The following is a 27,675-nucleotide window of genomic DNA, read 5'->3' as shown; positions in this document are numbered from 1 at the left end:
GGCAGCTTCATGAAATAGCACCCGCAAAACTCCAGTCTCAACGTCAACAGGGATGAGGCGACTCTGGGATGCTGGCCTTCTAGGCAGAGTTGCAAAGAAAAATCCATATCTCAGACTGACCAATAAAAATAAAAGATTAAGATGGGCAAAATAACACAGACACTGGACAGGGGAACTCTGCCTAGAAGGCCAGCATCCCGGAGTCGCCTCTTCACTGTTGACGTTGAGACTTGTGTTTTGCGGATACTATTTAATGAAGTTGCCAGTTGAGGACTTGTGAGGTGTCTGTTTCTCAAACTAGACACTCTAATGTACTTGTCCTCTTGTTCAGTTGTGCACTGGGGCCTCCCACTTATTGCTTCTTTAATCAGAACAACAGTTTTCAGCTGTGATAATATAATTGCAAAAGGGTTTTCTAATGATCAATTAACCTTTTAAAATGATAAACTTGGATTAGCTAACACAATGTGCCATTGGAACACAGGAGTGATGGTTGCTGATAATGGGCCTCTGTACACCTATGTATGTATAAAAAATCAGCCGTTTCCAGCTACAATAGTCATTTACAACATTAATTATGTCTACACTGTATTTCTGATCAATTTGATTATTTTAATGGACAACAAATGTGCTTTTCTTTAAAAAACAAGGACATTTCTAGGTGACCCCAAACTTTTGAACGGTAGTGTGTATATATATAAATATATATACAGTACCAGTCAAAAGTTTGGACACACCTACTCATTCTTTTTATTATTTTTTACTATTTTCTACATTGTAGAATAATAGTGAAGACATCAACACTATGAAATAACACATATGGAATCAGGGAGTAACCAAAAAAAGTGATAGCCAGGTAGCCTTAATATCCAGATAGCCTTAATCCTTTAAGCTAATCCTTCCCCTAACCCTAACCTTAACCTTTTAGCTAACCCTAACCCTTTAACCTAACTCCTAAACTTAGCCAAATGTCTCAGATTTACGTACAGAATAACACAAAATGCTCTGAGATCAGGTTTCCAATTTAGGCATATGTTAGAGGGCCTCTGCTTTGATGTCAGAGGGCCTCTGCTTCAGCACAGCAACCGGTGCATCAAATCACCAACAGGCTCCTGAACAGCTTCTATCCCCAAGCCATAAGACTGCTAAATAGCTAACAAAATGGCTACACGAACTGAGTTTTTTATTTGATTTATTTCACCTTTATTTAACCAGGTAGGCCAGTTGAGAACAAGTTCTCATTTACAACTGCGACCTGGCCAAGATAAAGCAAAGCAGTGCGACACACAACAGAGTTACACACACACACACACACACACACACACACACACACACACACACACACACACACACACACACACACACACACACACACACACACACACACACACACACACACTTAATTTGCTCACACACACACACTCACATACAATAATCATAAACGCTGCTGCTACTTTGTTTATCATATATCCTGATGTCTATTGCTGCAATATCCCTGCACATTGTAAATATGGGATTGGAACTGACCCTGTATATAGGTTACTTACTTATTGTGTTCTTCTTAATTCTTTGTATGTGTGTGTTTTTGTTCTGCCTTATGTTATTTTTAGTACTACATTGATATTGATTACTGCATTGTTGGGTTAAGAAAGACATTTCACTGTACTTGTGCACGTGACATTACAACTTGAAACTTTACTTAAGAATGTGTTTGTTTCATATGGTTGTTTTGCTTTTCATATTTTGTCCTACTGGGCACACACTGGTTGAATCAACGTTGTTTCCACGTAATTTCAAGGAAATTACGTTGAACCAACGTGGAATAGACGTTGAATTGACGTCTGTGCCAGTGGGGTGTAATTGATGTGTTTATAGATATGTATAGTGTAATTGTTGTTTATTGGTGTGTTCATGCAGAGCTCATGTGCGAAAGAGACTGCGGTCTCAGCATGACCCCCTGCTTAAATGAAGGTTAAAAAACAACCTAAAAAATAAATGGTGGCTGTGTCGAGTGGAGTGAACTTGAGAGCAGCAGAGGTATGTATTGTGTTTAATAGCTTACTGTTTTTTTTGGAGGGGGAGGGGGGATTGAGAGAGCGTGCAGTTTTATTCACGTAACACTTTAGTCTGTTAGACCTTTGATATTGAATCCCTGTTGAATATTGTGTTTGCTGTGTTGCACAGAAAATCAGTTTGCTGTGCTTCCACATAAAATTGGCTGTGTTTTGTTTCAGGCCTTTGTAAAACTGTAAATGACCTTTGGTGACATCAAATTACGCCTGCTCAGTAAACTGGCGTACTTTACTATATTTGTAATACAATCTATATATTTTGTGATAGTCCTGTCTTGCATGCTTCCATACCAGTATCCAGTTAAGGTCTTATTGACCCTGCCCTATCTTAGAACCTGTCTCACAGATCTAAGAATGGTAGGCATATAATGTCTGCTCCTTATTTTGTTTAACTTCTAGAGCATTCAATTGTGCTTTAAGTGGAAATGGCATTGATTGCCAGTAGGAAGTGACATGTATTGTGTTGGTATCTCATCAATTAATGATCAACAAACAGATCATTTTTATGTTGTACTTGTAATGAATGCATGTGCAATTGCTGCTTAAGCACAAATGTGATGCCCCATTGTCCTTTCATTCATAGGCTAACTTGCTTCATGACTCATTTCCACAACAAGCCTTTCTTACCCTAGTATAATTACATTTGTTATTCCTCTAGTCAGCCAAACAGTTTCACTGGGAAACTTCATGCAACTTATCATCCTAAAATGCTGTTATAGTGTCTCAAAATGTCTAGACTTTAGCCTAACCTTGGTGAAAACGTTCCTCTGAATTAATACAACGCATAATATGTCCCACTAATTTAGATGGCAGACGAGCAATGCCTGTGCCATGCAAAGGGCCTCGAGAAGCCGTGAGGGGTTATTATTTGTCACATTATAAAGTACAGTGAACAAACCTCTACTACTGCTCTTGAATGCAGCCCTTTGCTTGTTGCTTAGCAACCATGTGACACGGGAAGTTTACGCAGCCATTCAACGCGGAATAGAATCACACGGGACATTACAACTCCTTTCTTGTAACTTTCTGGTCATAAAATAAAGTTAGTTGAACATTTCATCGGGTATATTGTTTCCAGATAACGTATCAGTGTTAGTTACATTAGCGCCTGAATCAGGATGTTACAATTTTAAAAGAACGAAGGCCTATCCATTCTGGGAACAAGTAAGTTGATAGCCAACTCGCTCACGCTTCGACTTTCTTCCATGCCATAACATAAGACATGACACACAGCTTTGCCATTAGTTTGCACAGTGGCAAGATGTAAAGGTAGCAAATAAGTGATTTAATTTCACTAACATTGATCTAACTAACAATAATTTGTTTTTTGCATAGTATTGTGGAGATTGCATATTGCGACAATGCCTGAAGTTGAACCACTCAGATTTCCATCAAGGGAGGACGGGCCAAGTTTACAAGGTTTGAATGAAATTTTGCACAAATAATATAACCCCCTCACACACCTAAACACTTGAAAGGCAATTGAAACAGAACAGAGATACAGGTGGTAGCATTGTTATACAATGGGGATACTGTCTGTCATCGCACATTGTCTTGCTTCTAAAGAGACACTTGAGACAGATTGCCACAACAGCAGGTAATGTACTCTCACATTACAGTCCATGACAAAAGGTGAAAGTCGCCCACCTGCTTAATCATATTTCATATGAGCGCTCCAGCTGCAGCATCATCTTACTAAGAGTAGGCTATGTTGTGCCTTGGAAGCACTGGCCTAAAGTGTATGTTAGACTGAGTAGGATATCTGTTTCAATATTGTGCATTTAGGCCAGGAGCCATACTGCAGCCAGATGGCACCCTTCCACCGCTAAGCCTATATTGTCCTTGAGTCTGCCACAGGAGGCTCAAATTAGGCTTCCCTGGCCCTTGGCCTATTCCCTGATGCTTACAATACAGTGATTGTTTATATGGACATTTATGGGTGATAGTGGAAATTACATAAGATCATTGTCTTATTGTCATAACACTGTGTACAGTAAGTCTCTTTCACACAAAGTGGAATATGTGTCCGATATACTATATTTTTGTGTCGGATTTTAAGGGATACAAATGTCATATTAATGATTCCTTATGTTATACTGTCATACTGTTGTTTGTATGTATCATATTTATGGAAAGCAGTTATGTGTTTTTGGCTTCTCATCAAGCCAACCCCAAATTATCATAGGTCTAACTCTTCAATTTGATTTACGGCTGGTCATTTCTGATATCTTTTAAGATCAGGTAGATCTTCAAGCAGTGTGCCCCAGCAGACGTCGCAGTTGTGCCCTGGTTAACACACCCTCGCCGTGCGTCAACAAAGCTGTTTGCCATATTCAGGAGCTGAAGAGGAAAGTGGAGAACTGGTGTCAACAGGTAAGATTCAAAGTGTGATCATGCAAAAAAGCTTTTTGAGTTAATTATGAGTTAAAAATATGAAGAAAAAAATAAAATCTGTCATTTGTCTGCCTGTCTCCTCTACCAGTCAGGAAATGTTCAGCATCAGATGTCTCATGAAAAACAGCAAAAAAGCAAAACTTTTAGGTAAGATGTATCTTTTTGGTCCTATGTTATATCCTATGTGTCACCTCCAACTCCAACCCATTCAAAGTCCGATTTTCCCTAACCCCAAAATCTAATCTTAACCCTAACTCCTAACCCTAACATTTAACCCCTAACCCTAATTCTAACCCCAGCACTAATTCTAACCTAAACATGCTAGAAATAGCCTTTTTCCTTGTGGGGACCCAAAAAATGTCCCCTGTTGGTCAAATTTTTGTTCGTTTACTACTCTTGTGGGGTATAGTTTAACACGTCCACAACAACCCATTAACAAACCCACACAAGCACACACATGCACATTGACTCACACACAAATATACACACACACCCACACAAACACAGTCAACGTTGGTGTTCTATTATATACTATTGTCAACTGCGTGACCAAGACACAATATTTGTAAATACAGTCATACTGGACATAGCACATTCATGATCTATACTGATCTATTACTTGTTATTTTTAACTTGACTCTTATTATTGATATTTATTATTGGTTATTGTACTGTAATGTTGAGGGAGTTAGCACACAAGCATTTTGCTGCACCTTTCAAACCTTCTTTAAACTGTGTACCTGATGAATACAGTTTGATTCATTTTTTTTATTAGTCTTCATTTAAAGCTTTACATTTACAGCAATGAATGTTCCTATTTCTTCAGGTCTGTGAAGAAATGTGTTCCATGTTTTCCAGATTGAATTCCAGTGAATCTGTGTCTTCAATGATACCTACAGAGTTATACATCGAAGGCATTGGACTAAGTGCAAGAGGTGAAAGATGTGAATATTATTTTTATTTTTTTCTCAAATGAGAGGGATACAGTGGCATCTATCTATAATGGAATCTATAACATGCGCACTATTTTGAATCAACCATATACAGTACAGCCCCTATTGTTTGCAGATGCTTTCTGTACTATGAGTCCACTTGTAGTTTATTTGATTTTAGCTTAGGTCATCTGACAATTACCAATATTTTTCAATAGATAAGGCTACTGGTATACTATACGAGCATCTCTCTTCCTTCATACAGAGGGTGACCTGTTGTCTCCGCTGCGTAAGGAAACCACGGACGTCCTGGTAGAAGTAGTGTATCTGATTGAACGCCTGGAAGCTGATCGCCAGGATGCAGAGGAGGCTCTACAGTCGGAGAAGAAGAGAAGGAGAACTTTAGGGAGGAAAATTTATAGTATTTCACTGTGGAAGCAGCAGGAGTTCCCTGTAGCTGTCCAGAAAGGTCAGTCAGTGGCAAAAGACAAATATCCCTTAAAGAAAGGTCATTCATGTTGTTATCACTCTTTTATTAGGAGTATTATTTTGCAACACTTGTTGTTGAAGACAAAATAAACTGTAATCTAGTAGGTTTGGTAAGTTCTTTATATATTGCTTATAGTGCAACTTTACTTGAAACCTGGATATGTGCTGTTTCTCTCCAGAGCATGAGGCCTGTACCAGAGACATCAGTGAATTGAAATGGCATCTGAAATTGAGAAGAGATAAACTTCACCAAGTGACAGATAGATTGATCAAGACAGAAGTTCTGAATCGGCGGTTAAATGAGGACATTGATTTCATCAAGAAAAATGGGCCTCTGGTGAAGGAAAAACTGCAGCTGGAGAGCGATTTCATGATCCAAATTAATACGGCTCAACATAAGGTACTGTTCACAATTAATTTTGTTCAAGTTTTTTTCTACACTATTATTATCACATATATATTGCATATATTTATATATATTTTTATTTTAGGCCCTTGAGACATTTTCAAAGACCTTCAGTGAACTGAAGAGTTTTCAAGAAGAGATGAGAAAGGAAGAACTGAAAGCAGATGAGGATAGAGGATTGATGTTCAATGAACTTAAGGGCATCAGGAATCTGCTAAATGACAGACTGTGAGTACAGTATACAGCATATTAAATAGTATTACAGTGTCACGCCTGCTCTCACTCCCTCTCTCTGGCACTCAAGGGCGCCAGGCTGCCCATCATTATGCACACCTATCACCATCATTACGCACATCAGCGCTTCATTGGACTCACCTGGACTCCTTACTTTGTTGATTGCTTCCTCTATATCTACAGGCGAAGTCGGAAGTTTACATACACCTTAGCCAAATACATTTAAACTCAGTTTTTCACAATTCCTGACATTTAATCCTAGTAAAAATTCCCTGTCTTAGGTCAGTTATGATCACCACTTTATTTTAAGAATGTGAAATGTCAGAATAATAGTAGAGAGAATGATTTATTTCAGCATTTATTTTTTCCATCAGATCCCCAAGTTTACATACACAATTAGTATTTGGTAGCATTGCCTTTAAATTGTTTAACTTGGGTCAAACGTTTTGGGAAGCCTTCCACAAGTTTCCCACAATAAGTTGGGTGAATTTTGGCCCATTCCTCCTGACAGAGCTGGTGTAACTGAGTCAGGTTTATAGGCCTCCTTGCTCGCACACGCTTTTTCAGTTCTGTCCACAGATTTTCTATAGGATTGAGGTCAGGGCTTTGTGATAACCACTCCAATACCTTGACTTTGTTGTCCTTAAGCCATTTTGACACAACTTTGGAAGTATCCTTGGGGTCATTGTCAATTTGGAAGATCCATTTGCGACCAAGCTTTAACTTCCTGACTGATGTCTTGAGATGTTGCTTCAATATATCCACATAATTTTCCTACCTCATGAAGCCATCTATTTTGTGAAGTGCACCAGTCCCTCCTGCAGCAAAACACCCCCACAACATGATGCTGCCAACCCCATGCTTCACGGTTGGGATGGTGTTCTTCGGCTTGCAAGCCTCCCCCTTTTTCCTCCAAACATAACGATGGTTATTATGGCCAAACAGTTCTGTTGTTGTTTCAGCAGACCAGAGGACATTTCTCTAAAAAGTACTATCTTTGTCCCCATGTGCAGTTGCAAACCGTAGTCTGTTTTTATGGCGGTTTTGGGGCAGTGGCTTCTTCCTTGCTGAGCGGCCTTTCAGGTTATGTCGATATAGGACACATTTTACTGTGGATATAGATACTTTTGTACCTGTTTTCTCCATCATCTTCACAAGGTCCTTTGCTGTTGTTCTGGGATTGATTTTCGCACCAAAGTATGTTCATCTCTAGGAGACAGAATGCGTCTCCTTCCTGAGTGGTATGACGGCTGTGTGGTTCCATGGTGTTTATACTTGCGTACCATTATTTGTACAGATGAACGTGGTACCTTCAGGCGTTTGGAAATGGCTCCCAAGGATGAACCAGACTTGTGGAGGTCTACAATTAGTTTTTCTGAGGTCTTGGCTGATTTCTTTTGAGTTTCCCATAATGTCAAGCAAAGAGGCACTGAGTTTGAAGGTAGGCCTTGAAATACATCCACAGGTACACCTCCAATTGACTCAAATTATGTCAATTAGCCTATCAGAAGCTTCTAAAGCCATGACACCATTTTCTGGAATTTTCCAAGCTGTTTATAGGCCCTTTTACTTCCGGTGAAACTGGAGGGCGCGCACTTCAAATAAATAATCCAAAAAATTATGGATATTAAACATTTAGGTACATATAAGTGTCTTATATCGGTTGAAAGCTTAATTTCTTGTTAATCTAACTGTACTGTCCGATTTACAGTAACTATTACAGCGAAAACATGCCATGCTATTGTTTGTGGACGGCGCCCCATTTCAAAATATTTTTCCACCGGCACAGGTTTCATAAATTCACAAATAGCGATTAAATATTCACTTACTTTTTGAAAATCTTCCTCTGATTTGTCACCCAAAGGGTCCTAGCTATAACATGTAGTGTCGTTTTGTTAGATGAAATCCTTCTTTATATCACAAAAAGGCAGTTTAGTTGGCGCCATCGATTTGAGTAGTCCACTCGTTCAACATGCAGAGAAAGGAATCTGAAAATCTACCCCTAAACTTTGTTTCAACAACTCAAAATACGTTTCTATTTACTCCTCATGTACCCTAAAATGTAATCAAACTATAATATTTATACGGAAATAAGTATGTTCAATAGGAGGTCTTCATGGTGCGCCCAAACACACATTTCCAAGACTATGTCCTTGTCCTAAAACTAATATTTCTTATTCGTTTTTGAAGTTACAAGCCTGAAACCTTGAACATAGACTGCTGACACCCTGTGCAAGCCATAGGAATTGCATCCAGTGGGTTAATTGTCAGTATGACCTTATTCTTGTTATTGTAAGAGGATGGTCTCTCAAAAACATTATTGTTAGTTTCTCTTTGGATTTTCTCCTACCATATCTATTGTGTTATTCTCCTACATTATTTTAACATTTCTACAAACTTCAAAGTGTTTTCTTTCCAATGGTACCAATTATATGCATATCCTTGTTTCAGGGCCTGGGCAACAGGCAGTTTACTTTGGGCACATCATTCAGGCAGAAATTGAGAAAAAAAGGGGACTAGCCCTAATTAAAGGCACAGTCAACTTAGTGTATGTAAACTTCTGACCCACTGGAATTGTGATAAGTGAAATAATCTGTCTGTAAACAGTTGTTCGAAAAATTACTTGTGTCGTGCACAAAGTAGATGTCCTGACCGACTTGCCAAAGCTATAGTTTGTTAACAATTAATTTGTGGAGTGGTTGAAAAACAAGTTTTAATGACTCCAACATAATTGTATGTAAACTTTAACTGTATCTGTTCCTCAGTTTGATCCCTGTGTCAGCATTAACGTCGTTTTGTTTCACCTATCCAGACGCTGTCCGTGTTTTGTTTCACCTATCCAGACGCTGTCCGTGTTTTGTTTCACCTATCCAGACGCTGTCCGTGTTTTGTTTCACCTATCCAGACGCTGTCCGTGTTTTGTTTCACCTATCCAGACGCTGTCCGTGTTTTGTTTCACCTATCCAGACGCTGTCCGTGTTTTGTTTCACCTATCCAGACGCTGTCCGTGTTTTGTTTCATGTTTGTTATTTATTAAATGTTCACTCCCTGTACCTTCTTCTCATCTCCCAGCGTCTGTCCTCACATACAGTATCTGATAGTTACCCAAAGTTTTTTTTAGGTTAAAAGGAACCAGAAGGAACCAAGGAATAATTGTCCAAGTAATCTGTCCTGTTAAATCTCAAATATCTCTGTAATCATGCGGTAACTTAACCTGACAGTGTTGTTATAAAGTACTTACAACTGTTGCGCCATGCTTGCAGTTTGCGCAATTAGACATACATGCAAAGTTTATGAATAATTTCACTTCAAAAGATGATTGTATTATTTTGTCCAGAACTGAGTTCCAGCAGCTGATAGATTATTGGGATGGCTACTGCATTACATTGAAGGAGACAGAGGAGAGGGTAGCTTTGAAGGAGGAGGAGTGGGGAGACATGTCACAACATATCCCTGTGCTAGAGGTGCAGGAGACTGCAGTCAATGATCTGGTGAGTACTGTACTGTGCTAACTGTGTACTGTATGTTACGTCAGCACATGTGAGCCAGTCTTTAACTTAAATGATTTTCACCACTGTGAACAACTGCATTTATCATAATTAATGAATGAACAAATTAATGAGGAATTTTACTTAAGGAATATGCTGAAACATGCACCAATGTTCCTTACACATTGAGAATACAATGTATAGTTATTTTTTGGTCACAGGTTGTGGAGTTGAACATATTTATTGAGGTTGAAGGTAGAAAAATTGCACAATTAAAGGAAGAGATTTCAGAGCTGCAGAAAGAAGTCCATGCAACCGTAAGTGATGATAGTTATTGTTGATGTTGAATATTTCTCACAATACTTTATTTATTCCATACAACTTATTGCATATTTATTGCTTCCTAACGTTGCATATTCCAGAGACTTGCAGGTGAAGCGGCGGTCTCTCACTCCGAGGAGGTGTTCTGCAAGAAGCATCAGGACATCTTGGCTCTCCATGAGGAAAACAAAGAGTATGAACTAGAGACTGAGGACTACAGTAACACGATCTATGAGAGGTACTGTATGTAATTTGTGTGTGTGTGCATACTTACGTATGTGTGTGTAGGTATGCATACTTACATAGCTGTGTGTGTGTGCATACTTACGTGCGTGTGTGTGTGTGTGTGTCCATCCATCAGTGAGCAGGCGGTGAAGCAGCTTCAGAAGGAGAGGAAGCGCATGCTACAGAAGATCAGTGTGAATGAGGAACAGAGAGAAGAGGCCAAGGAGGAGTTGTCCCAGGTGGCAGCAATGCATGCTAACACCAAGGTCAACCTGGAGGAGCTGGAGCAGCAGACCTTCATGGAGGAGCAGAGGATGAGGGTCCGTGTGGAAAGAGACATGCACTTAACTCGACATCCATACACTTTTACCTGTAGTATGATCAAGGCCACAGATGTAAGATCTTAATTTGCAATGCAGGACATTTAAAACTTGTGGTGTATTTGAGGTTTGAAAAGGCTTGTGAGGTTTGTAATTTCCACTTTGAGATTTCAGACTTGATTTTCCCTTATGAAAAATATATCAACCACTACAAAAATGTCCATGAATTATAATCCACAGAATCATTTACATTTCTTGTCGCTGCAGGATTAATTTCCTGCTGTAGCAAACTAGCTCAAATGAAGATCTTACATCTGTAGAGATCCATGCACTCTTACCTGTAGTACCATGCTCATAATACATAGAGATCCATTTTATCAGAATTTATGAGGGTAAGTTAGAGAGACACTGATTTATAAATGAATCCTACATGAGGTTGCATATCCTCATTGACACAAGTGTTTAGGATTCAAATTCCGTTAGATATTGTCAATCACATAATCTGCATTAGTTGTCGGTGAGAGAAGCACATGCTTTTAGAGATTCAACCATGCTTGGAGTCTCTATCAAGGTGGGTTTGTGAAAAGAGCCCTTGCAGATAGACATTCAGATATGCACTAGTAGATTCATGTACCATGATGAAGTGGGCTTCTTTACTAGTGTTACTGATGCAACACATATACATATCTCCTCAGAAAGTGATTGAGAATCTGAAGAAAGACATGATGAGTGAGATGAAAGCCATGGCCATTCTGAAGGTAAATCTCTTCTGTCTGTCTTCTGTAGAGTTTTGACTTTCACGGTTGGTTCTGCCAAGCATCTTTTTACAATCAGCTGTGTTCTAAAACCAGTAATCTCGTAAGACTGATCTTGGAAGGTGATATGATTCCTTGTGTACAACAGTTTTGTTACATTTTTAAACTGTATTTTAGGATACATTAACAACATTTAAAGCAGAATTACACCAGGAGCAAACCAACACAGAAAACGCCAGATGGGAACTTCATAAGGAATTTGAAGAGGTGTCATCAGCTACAAAACAACTGGAAATTGAAATGGAAAAACTGAGAAAGGTTTACAATGATAAATCTGAGGTAATCTAACATTTTATGTTCAGTTTACTGTATTTCAAACATTTTAGTGAGATATGTTGAGTGTTTTAAATTCAATTGATTATTAATTTCTCTGTTTCAGAAAATTGAACGTTTAAGGGAGAAACTTTGTGATATTCTAACAGAACACAAAAACACTACAAATTGTCTGGAAAAGGAAAGGAACCTGAAACTTGACCATCTAAATACAGTCAAGGTAAGATAAAGCAAGGATTTACACACAGTCACCATATTTTTAAAAAAATTGTGAGAAATGTAATTGATATTAGCACAACACATTTCATGATATAATGTATTACACCTAATACACACACATGATTTACAAGTGATAGTGTAATGTATTTGAAATCACAAGGTGGGTGGTGGGACTTAATAAAAGTTATTGATGTTGAAATCATGCTGCCAAGTTTCATTGTGGCGCATGGTTCATTCATTTCAATCTTGTTTATTGTTGACAGGAATTACACCAAGATGTTACCAAGAGGTTTGACCACGCCTTGAGCAGAATCACAGTCCTCACTGCTAAGTCCAAAGAGTACAGAACAGAGTCTGACAGGATGGAGGAAACAGCAGCCACAATGCCAGATGTCATTGAAGAACTACAGTAAGAATCTCTCCTCTCCTCACAACCACCCTCTGTTCTGCCAATATAATATAATAGGCCTTCTACCCTATCTAGAGTATTTAGAATGTATTATCATTGTAAGCCTGCTCCACCAGAGACCCTGGAAAGCTTGAATGTATTAGTTTGATTCATGCTGTTCTCAGAGCGTGAAGCGTCACCATTAACTTTGAAGCCTTGGCTTTTCCATCATTGATATTAGCACAGGAATCAGCTTGGTATTATTCCAAATAAACTGATTGCCGTTCACCTGTATTTATCAGGTCCGTCTTTGATGCCGTAGAGTTCAAAAACCAAACAGCTACGTTGATCATGAACACCTTAGAACGTGATATCAACAACTGTCAACAACGGATTGAGCAAGCAGTGCAAACTCACACTACTCTATTCACAACCAGACAGCAAAAAATGGAGGAAACCAAGGTAAAACACTGGGTCATTTGGTTAATACAAGGTGGTTTGGTTTATGTTGTACTCATTTTATTGGATGTTAGTGTTACTGGTATTCCTCATACAGCTAATCTTACTGGAATTGAGACAATGTACAGTAACATTTAGGTAGGCTAAAAGCAGGTAGGCTAAAAATATTTGTTAGTTTTCAAACATGCCCATTGGCAATTGTCTTCAAAGTGGTATATTGGTAACAAACACAAGAGAAAGTCTGAAAGGGTCCTCAGCTTATTGTGTAGTTATTTGTGGATTAGTGTCACTAGAATTACTCGCTACAATCCGTTGTGAGAAGACCACAACAGCATCCTAAGCAATTAGAATTACAAGCCAAGGTCAATCGTGTTGTGTTTTTTAAAGAAGTGACAACTAACTGTTGGAAAGTATTTTTCCAAACTGATAACCAACTGAACACAGACTTCAATTCATGTATCCCACGTTGGTTTAATGGAATTTTATTGAAATGACTTGAAAACAACGTTGATTCACCCAGTTTGTGCCCAGTGGGAAGGCCTCTCCTGTATTGGTGAATCTTTCTTGGTTGGACATTTGCTGTATTCAGTTACCTGTATGTTTAATCATCATATTAATTTAAACACAAGCCTATTCTTCCCAACCTCACACCATTGACAAAACACATTTTAACCAATGTAATGTTTTTTGTATTCACCTCAAAATAAGTGTAAAAAATCTCTGTGGTGTACATTATTTTATATTTAAGCCTTGTTTTAAAGTGGCAATCAGCAGTTGAAAGAATAACCAAGGGTGTCCCCGCTCCTGTTTCGGTAAAAAGGTGAGGAATGGGACTGGAGAAATGTTACCACTCTCAAATTCATAGACAGAGCTATGGATGCAAGGAGTGATCATCAATGATATCAACATTATAGTTTTAACCATGTTTAGAGGCTATAGAGTTTGTTTACATTTACTTTGTTTACACACATTGCAGTTAAACAAGCTTATATTTTGGCTTCTGATGGGGTAAGATAGTTGAATTAAGCTCATGAGGCATTTATCAGTTATATTCTTCAAGAAACTTATAGGTATATATCATTAATTTATGAGTCCAAAAATGGATGTAGCAACTGCAGAGTGCCCCTTTAATGGGAGAGCCCAATTTATTGTAAGGTTTTCATCTGCAGCATGCAGGATTATCAGCCCAGCCACTGCCTCGTGGCTGATGGGAGTCTCACATGGCTTATCTAATGTGAAATCACCATGTGGTATAGAGTTTCATTAAACGGTGATCAAGAATGCATTAGTTCAAAACAAGAAAAGGCAATGGAGCTAGGCCGCCATGCATCCGCGAGCGCAGCAACTTTAAAGAAGTTGTTGGCGTGAGACAATTTAAGAATTAGGAAGTCTTCCTCATAGACACAAGTCCCATTAGCCTGATAAAAAGCAATCATGCAAAAATAGCTTTAGCCTTTTTCACTTGAAAAAATGTAATGGAAACAACAATAGGCCTATCGCCCCTCTCACCAAATAAAAAGATCAAGAGTTAGAGCGACTGTTAAGTTAGAAGGAAATTGGTTAATTTGATCATTATGTTCATTAGGTCCTATATAACTACTGCTGTACACAGTTTCTATTCATATACTGTCCATACTTTCTATACGCGTTCTGAAATGTATTAACTTCTTTCTTTTGACTTTTTGGATTATGTGCGTAATCATTTTGTATTGCTAGGTATTATTACTGCACTGTTGGAGCTAGAAACACAAGCTGCAAATCGCACCTGCAATAACATCTGCAAATATTTATACGCGACCAATACACTTCGATTTGATTTGAATATACAGCACACACATAAATGTCCACATTAGCATAACGTAATTAGCACACTAAGCATTTGGAAACTGCCGTGTGTGACTCAGATGCTGACCTCATATTATCATTGGAAGGCCCCAGAGGTCACCATGGATGTTGACTGTTGGGATGTTAACTGTTAGGTAGAGCACATTAGTATTGCTAACAGCTCAGAGGAGGCTTGTGTTTGTGTGTGGGGAGACACAAAGGGGACTTTTTGACCTGCATCCCATTGACAGCCCAACTAGCCAAAATCTATAACTAACCCTTACCTTAACACTAACCTTAACAAAACCCTTAACCCTAATCTTAACCTAATTTTCACCAAAACACTGTTGTGTATCCACAAACAGTTCCATTCAACTCATGAAGTCGCCCCATACACTGAGTCAATTGAAATTAAATTAATCAAAATCAGCTGAAGTCCAGTTATTCAGCAGGTACAGTGCCTTCAGAAAGTATTCATTTTCCCCACATTTTGTTGTGTGACAGCCTGAATTTAAAATAGATTTAATTTAGATTTTGTGTCACTGGCCTACACACAATACCGCATAATGTCAATGTGGAATTATGGTTTTCAAAATTGTTACAAATTAATTAAAAATTAAAAGCTGAAATGTCTTGAGTCAATAAGTATTCAACACCTTTCTTATGGCAAGCCTAAATATGTTCAGGAGTAAAAATGTGCTTAACAAGTCACATAATAAGTTGCATGGACTCACTCTGTTTACAATAATAGTGTTTAGCATTATCTCATCTCTGTACCCCACACATACAATTACTTGTAAGTGTAAGGAAAGACGCTGGGAGACTAGAAGCAAGTACAGGGAGTGAACATTTAATAAATAACGGACATGAAACAGAACACGGCCAGCGTCTGGACAGGGGAAACAAAACAACATTAATGCTGACGGGATCAAACTGAGGAACAGACAGATTTAGAGGGGGCAATCGACAAAGTGAAGGAGTCCAGGTGAGTCCAATGAAACGCTGATGTGCGTAATGATGGTGACAGGTGTGCATAATGATGGGCAGCCTGGTGCCTTCGAGCGCCAGAGAGGGGGAGCGGGAGCAGACGTGACAGTAAGGTCCCTCAGTCGAGCAGTGAATTTCGAACACAGATTCAACCATAAAGACCAGGAAGGTTTTCCAATGCCTCACAAAGAAAGGCACCTATTGGTAGATGTGTAAAAAATTTAAAAAGCAGACATTGAATATTGCTTTGAGGATGATGAAGTTATTAATTACACTTTAGATGGTGTATCAATACACCCAGTCACTACAAAGATACAGGCGTCCTTCCTAACTTAGTTACCGGAGAGGAAGGAAACCTCTTAGGGATTTCACCAGGAGGCCAATGGTGACTATAAAACAGTTACAGAGTTTAAGGGCTGTGATAGGAGAAAACTGAGAACAGATCAACAACATTGTATTTACTCCACAGTACTAACCTAATTAACAGAGTGAAAAGAAAGAAGCCTGTGCAGAATACAAATATTCCAGAACATGCACTCTGTTTACAACAAGACACTAAAGTAATACTGCAAAAATGTGGCAAAGCAATTCACTTTTTGTCCTAACTACAAAGTGTTGTGTTTGGAGCAAATTCAATACAACACATTACTGAGTACCACTCTCCATGTTTTCAAGCATAGTGGTGGCTGCATCATGTCATCGGTATGCTTGTAATCAAGGACTGGGTTTTTCAGGATAAAAACAAATACAGAATGGAGCTAAGCACAGGCAAAATCCAAGAAGAAACCCTGGTTTGTCTGCTTTCCAACAGACACAGCAGGACATTAACTTACAACACAAGGCCAAATCTACACTGGAGTTGCTTGCCAAGAAGACAGTAAATAAAAAAATATATACAGTAAATATGGGGGATTGGAAATTATGCAGACAATTACATTGATAGAATCCACAATCTATCTGCAATTTTGCAATTTTATAGCTGAGTTACAGTTTTGACATAAATCTGCTTTGACATCTATTGTCACAACCTGGTCTGTTTCACCTGACCTTGTGCTTGTCTCCACCCACCCCCCCTCCAGGTGTCGCCCATCTTCCACATTATCCCCTATGTATTTATACCTGACACAACCTGGTCTGTTTCACCTGACCTTGTGCTTGTCTCCACCCCCCCACCCCCCTCCAGGTGTCGCCCACCTTCCACATTATCCCCTATGTATTTATACCTGTGTTTTCTGTCTGTCTGTGCCAGTTTGTCTTGTTTGCCAAGTCAACCAGTGTTTTTCTACTAGCTCCTGTTTGTTTTTTACCAGTCTCTGTTTTTCTCATCCTCCTGGTTCTGACCTTTGCCTGTGCTGACTCTGAGTCTGCCTGCCTGACCATTCTGCCTTGCTCTGACCTCGAGCCTGCCTGCCGCCCTGTACCGTTTTTGACTCTGACCTGGTTATGAACTCTTGCCTGTCCCCGACCTCCCTTTTGCCTACCCCTTGGACTATAATAAATATCAGAACTCAAACCATCTGCCTCTTGTGTCTGCATCTGGGTCTTGCCTTGTGTCGTTATATTATGCCAAGACTCTAGCAATGATCAACAACCAATTTGACAGAACTTTAAGAATTTTGAAAATAATAATGAGCAAATATTGTACAATCCCGGTGTGCAAAGCTCTTAGAGACTTATCCAGAAAGACTCACAGCTATAATCAGTGCCAAAAGTATTTCTAACATATATGGACTCTGGTGTGAATACTCTAAATGAGATATTTCTGTATTTATTTGTCAATAAATTAGCTAAAATTCTAAAAATACGTTTTCACTTTGTCATTATGGGGTATTGTGTGCAGATGGATGAGAATGTTTTTATTTATTTAATCTATTTTGAATTCAGGCTGCAACACGACAAAATGTGGAATAAGTCAATGGGTATGAATGCTTTCGGAAGGCACTGTGAATGTCTGTCATGATCTCCAAACCCAAGCGTTTCCAAAGCGTTTCCACCATCAACATAGTGTCTTCCTTCATTAATGTAATCAAGCAGCTAGCTGGCGTTCTGTGTAGTTGTCACCATGGATAAAGTAAACAACGCAACCAAACTACAGACTTCTTATGGGCAATGAAGTGTAATTCGTTCCATTTACACTTCAGATAACAGCAGCCATCAGATGGGCTTAGTCAGAAGTGCTGCATGCCTTGCCTGCTGTAATTAAAACTGGAATCAATAGAAAGCATTTGTCATGTTTACAGCCCCCCCTCCCCTCTTTCTGCTGGGTTAAACTCATCACCTTAGTGCTGCTGCTGTTGTGTTTTACTGCAGAGACACACTTCATTATGTTCCTTCGTTCTGCAGGTACAGCACAGTACAGTCGAGACCACCAGGATACAGCAACACAATGATCAAATACTCTGGGAATGAATGGGGTTGAGACTTGAGAAGAGGGCAGGCAGAGAGAGAGACAGTTACTCAGTCATTGTTATTTATTTCATTTCCAGAATAGTGTCCAGTCAGTGTTTGTCTGTACTTGTCCCTGTGTGCCCTAGATTGTAAGACTCACACATCCAGTAGTATGCACACACATATAGTCTCACACACGTGTACTTGTTCCCCCTACTAAATAACCTATGACAAAATGTTATTGTAAATTCATTTTAAGCCTGTCATAATTATGATTATACAGTATGCCCTAAATACATACTGTACATCTATGGATTCACTCACAGGCCTATTGGTTCATGAGAATGTTTATCTCTCCTTTCTATAGCCTTGTCTGGGACAGTGATCCATGTCTTTGATCGCTCATACAGTAGCTGACATTCAACATGTACTGTATACAGTGCAGTATAACTGCTGCTTCAGCATGTATTGTTCCTTGGTAGGATTGTAGCAGCTCTCCTCCACTAGGGGTTGATGGAACCAACCACCATGATGGACCTCCTCAGTCATACTGTGCTGCAACCTGCCATGTCTCCTCAATATTTTCTGACTGTGGACCACACTCATAAGTCCTGTCAAGTGCTTAAAATTGTCAGGACACCTTGTTATCAATATATGTGAAACCTTGTAACTGAACGTGCGTTTGTATGTGTATGTGTTGTAGTCCGACCTAAAGGTAGCCCTAAGAGAGAACGTTGAGTTGGCCCACGAGTACAGAGCCCTTCAGAAAGTCCTGATGATCGTCAAGCAGGGGGCTGTTGGGGTGTTTGACAAGAGGAATCGAGCAGAGGCATCTTTTTATGATCACAAACAGGTAGGCTCTCTACTGAACGTGTCTACTTCATAATGTTATGAAATTATAGAGCTTTACATATTGAATCATAATCACTATCATTGAATCATACATTTAAATCATTATATGATATGATATTATGTTAAATTATATTATATCCAGTTTGCCGTTTGATTGGAATGTTTCTTAGCATGGTCAGTAATTTTCAGATTGTTTTAGTTGGGTAACCAATGAGATGCAGTAATCTGATCTTGATGAGATAACCTTAGTGTAGGAGGATGATGGATGTGATATAGTAGTTTTTCTGCCCAGGGGGAGATTAGAGAGAGGATAGGTGGATGTAATTCATGCAAACGCATAAAGACTAAGCTCACTATACAGGTGTTCCAAGGTGACATGTTTCATTATGTTTGCTTCTGTTCACTAGGTTGTCCAATGGGTTAGGGGTCCAATGGGTTAGGTGTCCAATGGGCTAGGTTGGCCAATGGGCTAGGTGACCAATGGGCTAGGTGTCCAATGGGTTAGGGGTCCAATGGGTTAGGTGTCCAATGGGCTAGGTGTCCAATGGGTTAGGGGTCCAATGGGTTAGGTGTCCAATGGGCTAGGTTGGCCAATGGGCTAGGTGTCCAATGGGCTAGGTTGGCCAATGGGCTAGGTTGGCCAATGGGCTAGGTTGGCCAATGGGCTAGGTTGGCCAATGGGCTAGGTGTCCAATGGGCTAGGTGTCCAATGGGTTAGGTGTCCAATGGGCTAGGTTGTCCAATGGGTTAGGTGTCCAATGGGCTAGGTGTCCAATGGGCTAGGTTGGCCAATGGGCTAGGTTGGCCAATGGGCTAGGTTGGCCAATGGGCTAGGTGTCCAATGGGCTATTTTGGCCAATGGGCTAGGTTGGCCAATGGGCTAGGTTGGCCAATGGGCTAGTTTGGCCAATGGGCTAGGATGGCCAATGGGCTAGGTTGGCCAATGGGCTAGGTCTCCAATGGGATAGGTGTCCAATGGGCTAGGTTGGCCAATGGGCTAGGTTGGCCAATGGGCTAGGTTGGCCAATGGGCTTGGTTGTCCAATGGGCTAGGTTGTCCAATGGGCTAGGTTGGCCAATGGGCTAGGTTGGCCAATGTGCTAGGTTGGCCAATGGGCTAGTTTGGCCAATGGGCTAGGTTGGCCAATGGGCTAGGTTGGCCAATGGGAGGGAGACACATAGCAGGCACATTGTCAATAATAGAAAAAGAGAATACACTCTCAATGCTAATACTCCCAAAGGTCTTAAATGAAAACTACAGAACAACGTATACTCCTAAAGGTGCTGAATGAAAACTACAGAACAACGTATACTCCTAAAGGTGTTGAATGAAAACTACAGAACAACGTATACTCCTAAAGGTGTTGAATGAAAACTACAGAACAACGTATACTCCTAAAGGTGCTGAATGAAAACTACAGAACAACGTATACTCCTAAAGGTGTTGAATGAAAACTACAGAACAACGTATACTCCTAAAGGTGTTGAATGAAAACTACAGAACAACGTATACTCCTAAAGGTGTTGAATGAAAACTACAGAACAACGTATACTCCTAAAGGTGCTGAATGAAAACTACAGAACAACGTATACTCCTAAAGGTGCTGAATGAAAACTACAGAACAACGTATACTCCTAAAGGTGCTGAATGAAAACTACAGAACAACGTATACTCCTAAAGGTGTTGAATGAAAACTACAGAACAACGTATACTCCTAAAGGTGTTGAATGAAAACTACAGAACAACGTATACTCCTAAAGGTGCTGAATGAAAACTACAGAACAACGTATACTCCTAAAGGTGTTGAATGAAAAATACAGAACAACGTATACTCCTAAAGGTGTTGAATGAAAACTACAGAACAACGTATACTCCTAAAGGTGCTGAATGAAAACTACAGAACAACGTATACTCCTAAAGGTGCTGAATGAAAACTACAGAACAACGTATACTCCTAAAGGTGTTGAATGAAAACTACAGAACAACGTATACTCTTAAAGGTGTTGAATGAAAGCTACAGAACAACGTATACGCCTAAAGGTGTTGAATGAAAGCTACAGAACAATGTATACTCCTAAAGGTGCTGAATGAAAACTACATAACAACGTATACTCCTAAAGGTGTTGAATGAAAACTACAGAACAACGTATACTCCTAAAGGTGTTGAATGAAAACTACAGAACAACGTATACTCCTAAAGGTGCTGAATGAAAACTACAGAACAACGTATACTCCTAAAGGTGTTGAATGAAAACTACAGAACAACGTATACTCCTAAAGGTGCTGAATGAAAACTACAGAACAACGTATACTCCTAAAGGTGTTGAATGAAAACTACAGAACAACGTATACTCCTAAAGGTGCTGAATGAAAACTACAGAACAACGTATACTCCTAAAGGTGTTGAATGAAAACTACAGAACAACGTATACTCCTAAAGGTGCTGAATGAAAACTACAGAACAACGTATACTCCTAAAGGTGTTGAATGAAAACTACAGAACAACGTATACTCCTAAAGGTGCTGAATGAAAACTACAGAACAACGTATACTCCTAAAGGTGTTGAATGAAAACTACAGAACAACGTATACTCCTAAAGGTGCTGAATGAAAACTACAGAACAACGTATACTCCTAAAGGTGTTGAATGAAAACTACAGAACAACGTATACTCCTAAAGGTCTTAAATGAAAACTACAGAACAACGTATACTCCTAAAGGTGTTGAATGAAAACTACAGAACAACGTATAATCCTAAAGGTGTTGAATGAAAAGTACAGAACAACGTATACTCCTAAAGGTGTTGAATGAAAACTACAGAACAACGTATACTCCTAAAGGTGTTGAATGAAAACTACAGAACAACGTATACTCCTAAAGGTGTTGAATGAAAACTACAGAACAACGTATACTCCTAAAGGTGTTGAATGAAAACTACAGAACAACGTATACTCCTAAAGGTGCTGAATGAAAACTACAGAACAACGTATACTCCTAAATGTGTTGAATGAAAACTACAGAACAACGTATACTCCTAAAGGTGTTGAATAGTTGTGAGAGAAGCTACAGAAAACAACATTTCAACCGTTTCGGTTTTTATGGTCTGGGACGCAATTTAACTTTGATCTTAAAAGGAATTGCAGATGAAGACCATATTCTATAGCCTAAACAGGAAATAAAACATGCACTGCTTCAGGCAATAAGCAATAGACATTATTTGTTTCTCCAAAATGACTAATACCTTTACTTGAGCAATTCCTCATCTGACTGAATGAATGTTATCAAGTAAAAAAATGCAGAAATAAAATCCTGTGGGCAGGATTCTCCACGCTCGTGATCAAAGCCTGATTTCCTTTTACTCTGTATTTAGCCTTCCTTAACCATTTCTGTTTGTTTCAGCTCTAGACATAGACATTTAGTACAGAACCACCTACCAACATCTCTCATTTTCTCATTCTAAATAGAAACAGATGTAATGTAATGTAATTCCTTTTCGTTTTTTGGTTTCTGATTTGCATATCCCTCTGACAATCTCATTTCTATCAGTTGTTATTCTCAATACCCAATGATACAGGGTTTTATTCATAGTGGCTAACTAACCTGCTTCTGTCCCAGAGAAGAAAGACTAGCTTCAAAGGACCCAGCACACTGGTGGGATCATATCATAGCACTCATGTTTTGACAGCCCATAGCAATACTGTGTACTGGAATGACTTGGTTCACTCCAAACATGGAAGAAGCTCTCAGTTGTTTGAAGAGCCTGTAAAATGTTTGATATTCAGCAGAGGGAGCCAATGGAAGCACCTGCTAAGGCGCTCTACTGGCCTGACTCATCAAGCCAAGGTTTATAGGCTTTGGCCTGTTATAATGCAAACGTAGTTAGCACCATAGTAATAAGACAAAGATACATTCTGAATGTATTGCATTTGTTATTAGTTGACATTATACAGTAAGTTACAATGTTACAATTGGTACATTTTTTAATCACCTGCACATAGCTGAATGCTTCAATGCTCCAACCCAACACTTTCCTCAAATTTTAGGCAATATCAAAATACCTTTTTTTGTATAATGGTTACATACCATACCTACCCCCATCTACTAGGATAGCACTAACCTAAAAGTGGTTTTCAATTGCAATGTGTTATTTCTCCTCCAGTAGCACCAGTTACCTTATGGTTCATTTAAGTGGCCTCATCACTGCATGTAAGCATTGTTTTGTTTATGTGGATGGAGCTCTCAACACAGGTTTTTACGCTATGAAGAGAATTCCTGTTATTGTCTGTCCTTCAGCAGTAGATGGCTGAGCTAATTCGCTTTAGTTTCTCTATGCACTGGGGAACACATTGCCAAGCAATGATAAGCTTTGCAGGAAGAAAGCAGAGATGGAGGGAGAAAAAGCAATGGCATCTATCAGAATTTAAAGAAACCCCTTTGCTTGAAACTGTGTTCAAATAATAAAGCAAGCGAGCATCATGTCTTTCCAATAGACTAGGAATAATTTCTAGTTTCGGTGGGGGGTTCATGACTCTGTGTGTATGTGTAAAATATGTCTTGAGGGGATTGATATAAAGTTAAACTGGGTGAAGTAGAAATATTTTACTCATCAGCTTTGCAGTCACAGAGTTTGCCTCAGCTAGAACAAAACTGCTGAAGCATTTAGAGAAAATTAACCCCCCATCCTGGCAGCCAGATGTGACTGGATTCTGATGACTGCACACGAGTGGGCAGAGAAACCAAGAGACTGTGAAATTCCTGTCAGGCCTGTGTACTGCAGAATGGGCTATTGACTGCTTTCTCTATTCCCCTCCATCATTCTTCTTGAACACTGCCATTAATTTCCTCTCCTGCCTTACCAATTCCTTTTTCTCTCTTCTCTCTTCCCTTCCTTCTTTCTCCCTGTCTTCCCCCTCCTAGATTTCTTTGTTGCAGAAGAGGATGCACAAAGCTGTGGTGAAATACTTCAGACAACGCAGCCTCTATAGCCAGGCTGAACTGGCCCGCTTCCAGACCCTCTCTAACGAGAACAACCAGAAAATAAAAACTGTCCAGGTATGTATGTTTCACAGGATGAATTCACACACATACAACATTACAACCATTCCAGTTCAATGGGGTTTTCTTCAATTCTCCAATCCGCCTGCCTAGTCCTGCAGTATATCACAATAATTTTTTTAAGTGTTGGGAAGATTCATGGGATGAGTAGATTTTATTAATTTAATGGGAGTATAATAATTTATGACAGCATAATGACTTCGTGTAATGCTGAGCATGTGTGGCATCCCAAAGTTAAAACATGTTGAGCTGAGCGTCATGCCTCCATTGGCAGGGAACTAACCAGTCCACTAACCCACAGTAAAACATTCACCAGTCACCACAGCCGTCTGTAGCGTCATCACACTACAGTTATTAAACACGCCACCATCACCCTTCCTCCATATATCCAGTCGTCACAACGCCGGCACAGTGACGTGATTGACGATGTTTCAGTGCGAGTGCCTATGACATGCTGCGACCCGGCATGTGAAGCTAGCCCTTTCTCCTCTCCAGAGAACTATACATTCACTCTTGTTAGGGTGCATATTTATTCACTACATTACGTTTGGCTGTGTGGCTGCCTTATGTTTATTGTGTTGTTACTACTGGATAACTATCTATGGTACAACTACAAACCCTCCTGTGTTCCTAGGTTGAATAACCCCGAGCTACCTTTCTCATGTTTTGCTGAAAAAGTAGTAGGCACGTAATTCTAAATCTGCAGGGGTGCATGGAGAAGTGGAGATCTTCAATTACTGGATAATGGGTGGCTAATATGTGGTGAGATGTGAGAGGAGGTCAAAGCGGACAGAAGGAGAGTGATGAATCTTTATCAAGAATGTCCTGTCCTGTAGCACCCTCACCAAACATCATAGTGTAGCAGGCAGGTGCCATCCAACCATGAACCATTCAACATTCTCTCACCCATTATATTTTGTATACAGAGGTGTTTACATTCAGCATTGTTTCCTTGCCCCTGCTTTCTATCCAGGTGTGACAGCCAGCCACGTCTATCGGCTTTTCCCAAGCTAGCACTACCATTACCTATGTCACAGTCCCACACACTTAGACAATACAAGTTTTGTCTAGGTCTTCATTGCAATTCAAATTATAATTCAACTGATTTGATTCGATCAGACTTCTTCCCAGATAGAATTGTTTTGACATAATTTCAGACCCTCTGTGTCTAGTCTTCTCTACACAGTGAGCAATAACACATTCAGTCATTATTTCCCTATCCATCCATTCCTTCCCCCTTTGTATTGCCGACATGCTTTTTGATTGGTCTTATCCAGCCAGACATTACAGCCAGTCAGTCAGGGAGGGAGGGAGCAGTCATGTCTCCCAGGTCTAGCCCCGAAGAGAGGAGGGGAGGCCCTAGGCAGCTGAACACAGAGCAGAGGGTAGAGCAGAGCAGGGAGGAGTGGAGCATGGAGGAGGAGGAGGAGGAGGGAGGAGCTATCAGGGAGCTGCAGAGTGTGAAGGACAAAAGAGCTGGTGTATTGAAGCGCAGCGCACCGTCACCCGTCACAGCCCAGCACAGGGTCCCTCAGAGCAGAGCAGCTACTCACATTAAACCCCCAACCCGGCTCCTGCAGACTAAAGTAGGCTTTACTACGCACTACGCACAGCTTCCTTACTAAGCTTCCTTACTCAGGGTCCTTAGAATAGTGCACACCCCTTAGAAAGACCCCTTAGAGTAGTGCACACTTTAAGCACAACGACCCTCAGAGTAGTACACACTTAAAAATCAAAGACCCTCTAAGTAGTGCACACTTACAGATAAAGCAGTGCATACTTTTAACAGAAAGCCCCTCCGAGTAACGTTCATGTTAAAACCAAAGCCCTCAGTGATGCACTGCATATTTTACATACTGATGGTGATGGCCTCATAGCAGTTCCCACTTCGCACCAACAGAACAAAACATAATGAAACAAATGTACCAAAATGGAGTCTTCATGGACTGAATCCTGCTGGGTACTATACTAATCCATCCACCTATTTGGCAGAAGATCAGAAAAGTCAGGTCTGCACTTCCACCACCAAGGCGTCAGGTCTGCACTTCCACCACACTAGCATTATGAAGCCAAATATAACTTATTTTCTTGCTTTGCAGTAGCTTCAGAGGAGGAGGCAATGGGCGGTGTGGGATGGTGGGGGGGGGGGGGGGGCGCTGTCATCCTGTAACACCGCTGCCAGAACTGGCAGTTGAGATTTTGTGTTCTACCAGTTTACACCAGGGATGGCATAATTGACAATGGCTCACAGTGCAGAGTGCTTGTTGAATGGCCAGTAATGATAGTAGCAGACGCCCACTAGCCCCAGTCTCCAGGGACAGTAATCCAAGATCCTGTTTCTGATATAATTGTTAGTCAGAGAATTTCTGCATGGCTAGGCCGGTTCAGATTCCCAAGTTGGTTGACAGTGCAAGGCAGTTTAATAGAAAAACTGGATGCTGAGATTTTTAAAACACAGGCGCACTGAACCTGGACCATGGTTCAACCAGGAGCCTCTCTCTCTTGTACTTGTTCTCGCTCTCTCCTTCCACAAAATAAAGAACAAGACCCTGGGCGTAACTTACTCTCACTATCTCTAGACAATACGTCGAGCAAGCAGCAAGTAGTGAAACAGACAGAGAACGGAGAAAGCATCACATCAACACTAGAGTTGTCTTTGTCTACTGTATGTCTGTCGTCAAAGCTGCTGCTCTCCCTCTCTAATCTCCCCGACTCAACGTCATCTGACTACTGTCGTCACTCTGTTTTCTTAATTAGAATGTATTCATTGATTCTATTTGCTCTCTTATTCAAACAGGAGGAGTTGTCAGAAGCAATCCGGCGCATTTCTGCCTTTCTGCACTCTCTGGCAGATGACTCAACAACCAGTGAGGATGCTCCGACGATGGAGACAGCAGCAGGGAACAAACAAGCGGGTCTGGATGCCATTGGGTTGAACAAGAAGAAGATGCCTACAGTTCAGATAACAGTGTAATTGGACATTCACCTGGTGCCAGACAACTTACTTACCCCAGCACGCTTCACTCACTCACTATCCCCCCCCCCCCTCTCTCTCTCTCTCTCACCAGCAGCAGATCCATAACAATGAAACAGGTGACTTTCATGCTGCTGCCAGGACTGATCTAATTTTAGCAGGGTGAATGATTGCAATTGGCTTTGCCTCATCAGATAATTAATCTATGTCACCATTAATTGGAAAAGAGAATAATTACAGGCAGTGTTGACAGAAATTCTAAGCTTCTCCAGATTTGGAGATCTAATCAGGACTACTAAAACCCACCGTGACCTTAACTACCACTTAGTACACTACCTCGACCACCCGGACCAATGTCCGAGCAAAACACTTCCTCTCAGGAGACAAGCACACTTGTTGTTGTTGTTTCATTTTTTTTATCCCTCTCTCATTTTCTCTCTCCCTCTTCTAGAAAGCTGTCTCCCTCAATCACTTTTCAATATTCAATCTTCATTTTGTGGAAGTTTAGCATTTTCAATGAGCTGGAGATGAATGATTAATGAATAAATTTAAATGCTTCA

General features: G+C 40.1%; 1 protein-coding gene across 1 annotated transcript; it reads left to right on the top strand.

Moving 5' to 3' along the window:
* Positions 1–3,034: 3,034 nt before the first annotated feature.
* Positions 3,035–27,675, top strand: LOC115114546 (coiled-coil domain-containing protein 178). The gene is made up of 20 exons (XM_029642873.2): positions 3,035–3,236; positions 3,408–3,491; positions 4,309–4,445; positions 4,555–4,613; positions 5,325–5,401; positions 5,664–5,867; positions 6,067–6,287; positions 6,379–6,521; positions 9,865–10,018; positions 10,237–10,332; positions 10,438–10,574; positions 10,698–10,881; positions 11,577–11,639; positions 11,814–11,975; positions 12,076–12,189; positions 12,452–12,597; positions 12,879–13,038; positions 18,938–19,087; positions 24,004–24,138; positions 26,939–27,675. The coding sequence occupies exons 2-20, from the start codon at positions 3,434–3,436 to the stop codon at positions 27,113–27,115; spliced, it is 2,577 nt and encodes an 858-aa protein (XP_029498733.2). The 5' UTR covers positions 3,035–3,236; positions 3,408–3,433; the 3' UTR covers positions 27,116–27,675.

This window comes from Oncorhynchus nerka, linkage group LG9b (assembly GCF_034236695.1).
Source record: "Oncorhynchus nerka isolate Pitt River linkage group LG9b, Oner_Uvic_2.0, whole genome shotgun sequence".
NCBI lineage: Eukaryota > Metazoa > Chordata > Actinopteri > Salmoniformes > Salmonidae > Oncorhynchus > Oncorhynchus nerka.
This window is presented reverse-complemented; position numbering and strand designations above follow the sequence as displayed.

What these genes read in the sequence shown, in the direction of transcription:
- LOC115114546 (XM_029642873.2), top strand. Translation starts at nt 3,434, where the DNA reads ATGCCTGAAGTTGAACCACTCAGATTTCCATCAAGGGAGGACGGGCCA. An exon ending in CCCTGTAGCTGTCCAGAAAG is followed by an intron (nt 5,868 to 6,066) that starts GTCAGTCAGTGG and finishes GTTTCTCTCCAG; the next exon opens with AGCATGAGGCCTGTACCAGA. An exon ending in AGAAAGAAGTCCATGCAACC is followed by an intron (nt 10,333 to 10,437) that starts GTAAGTGATGAT and finishes TGCATATTCCAG; the next exon opens with AGACTTGCAGGTGAAGCGGC.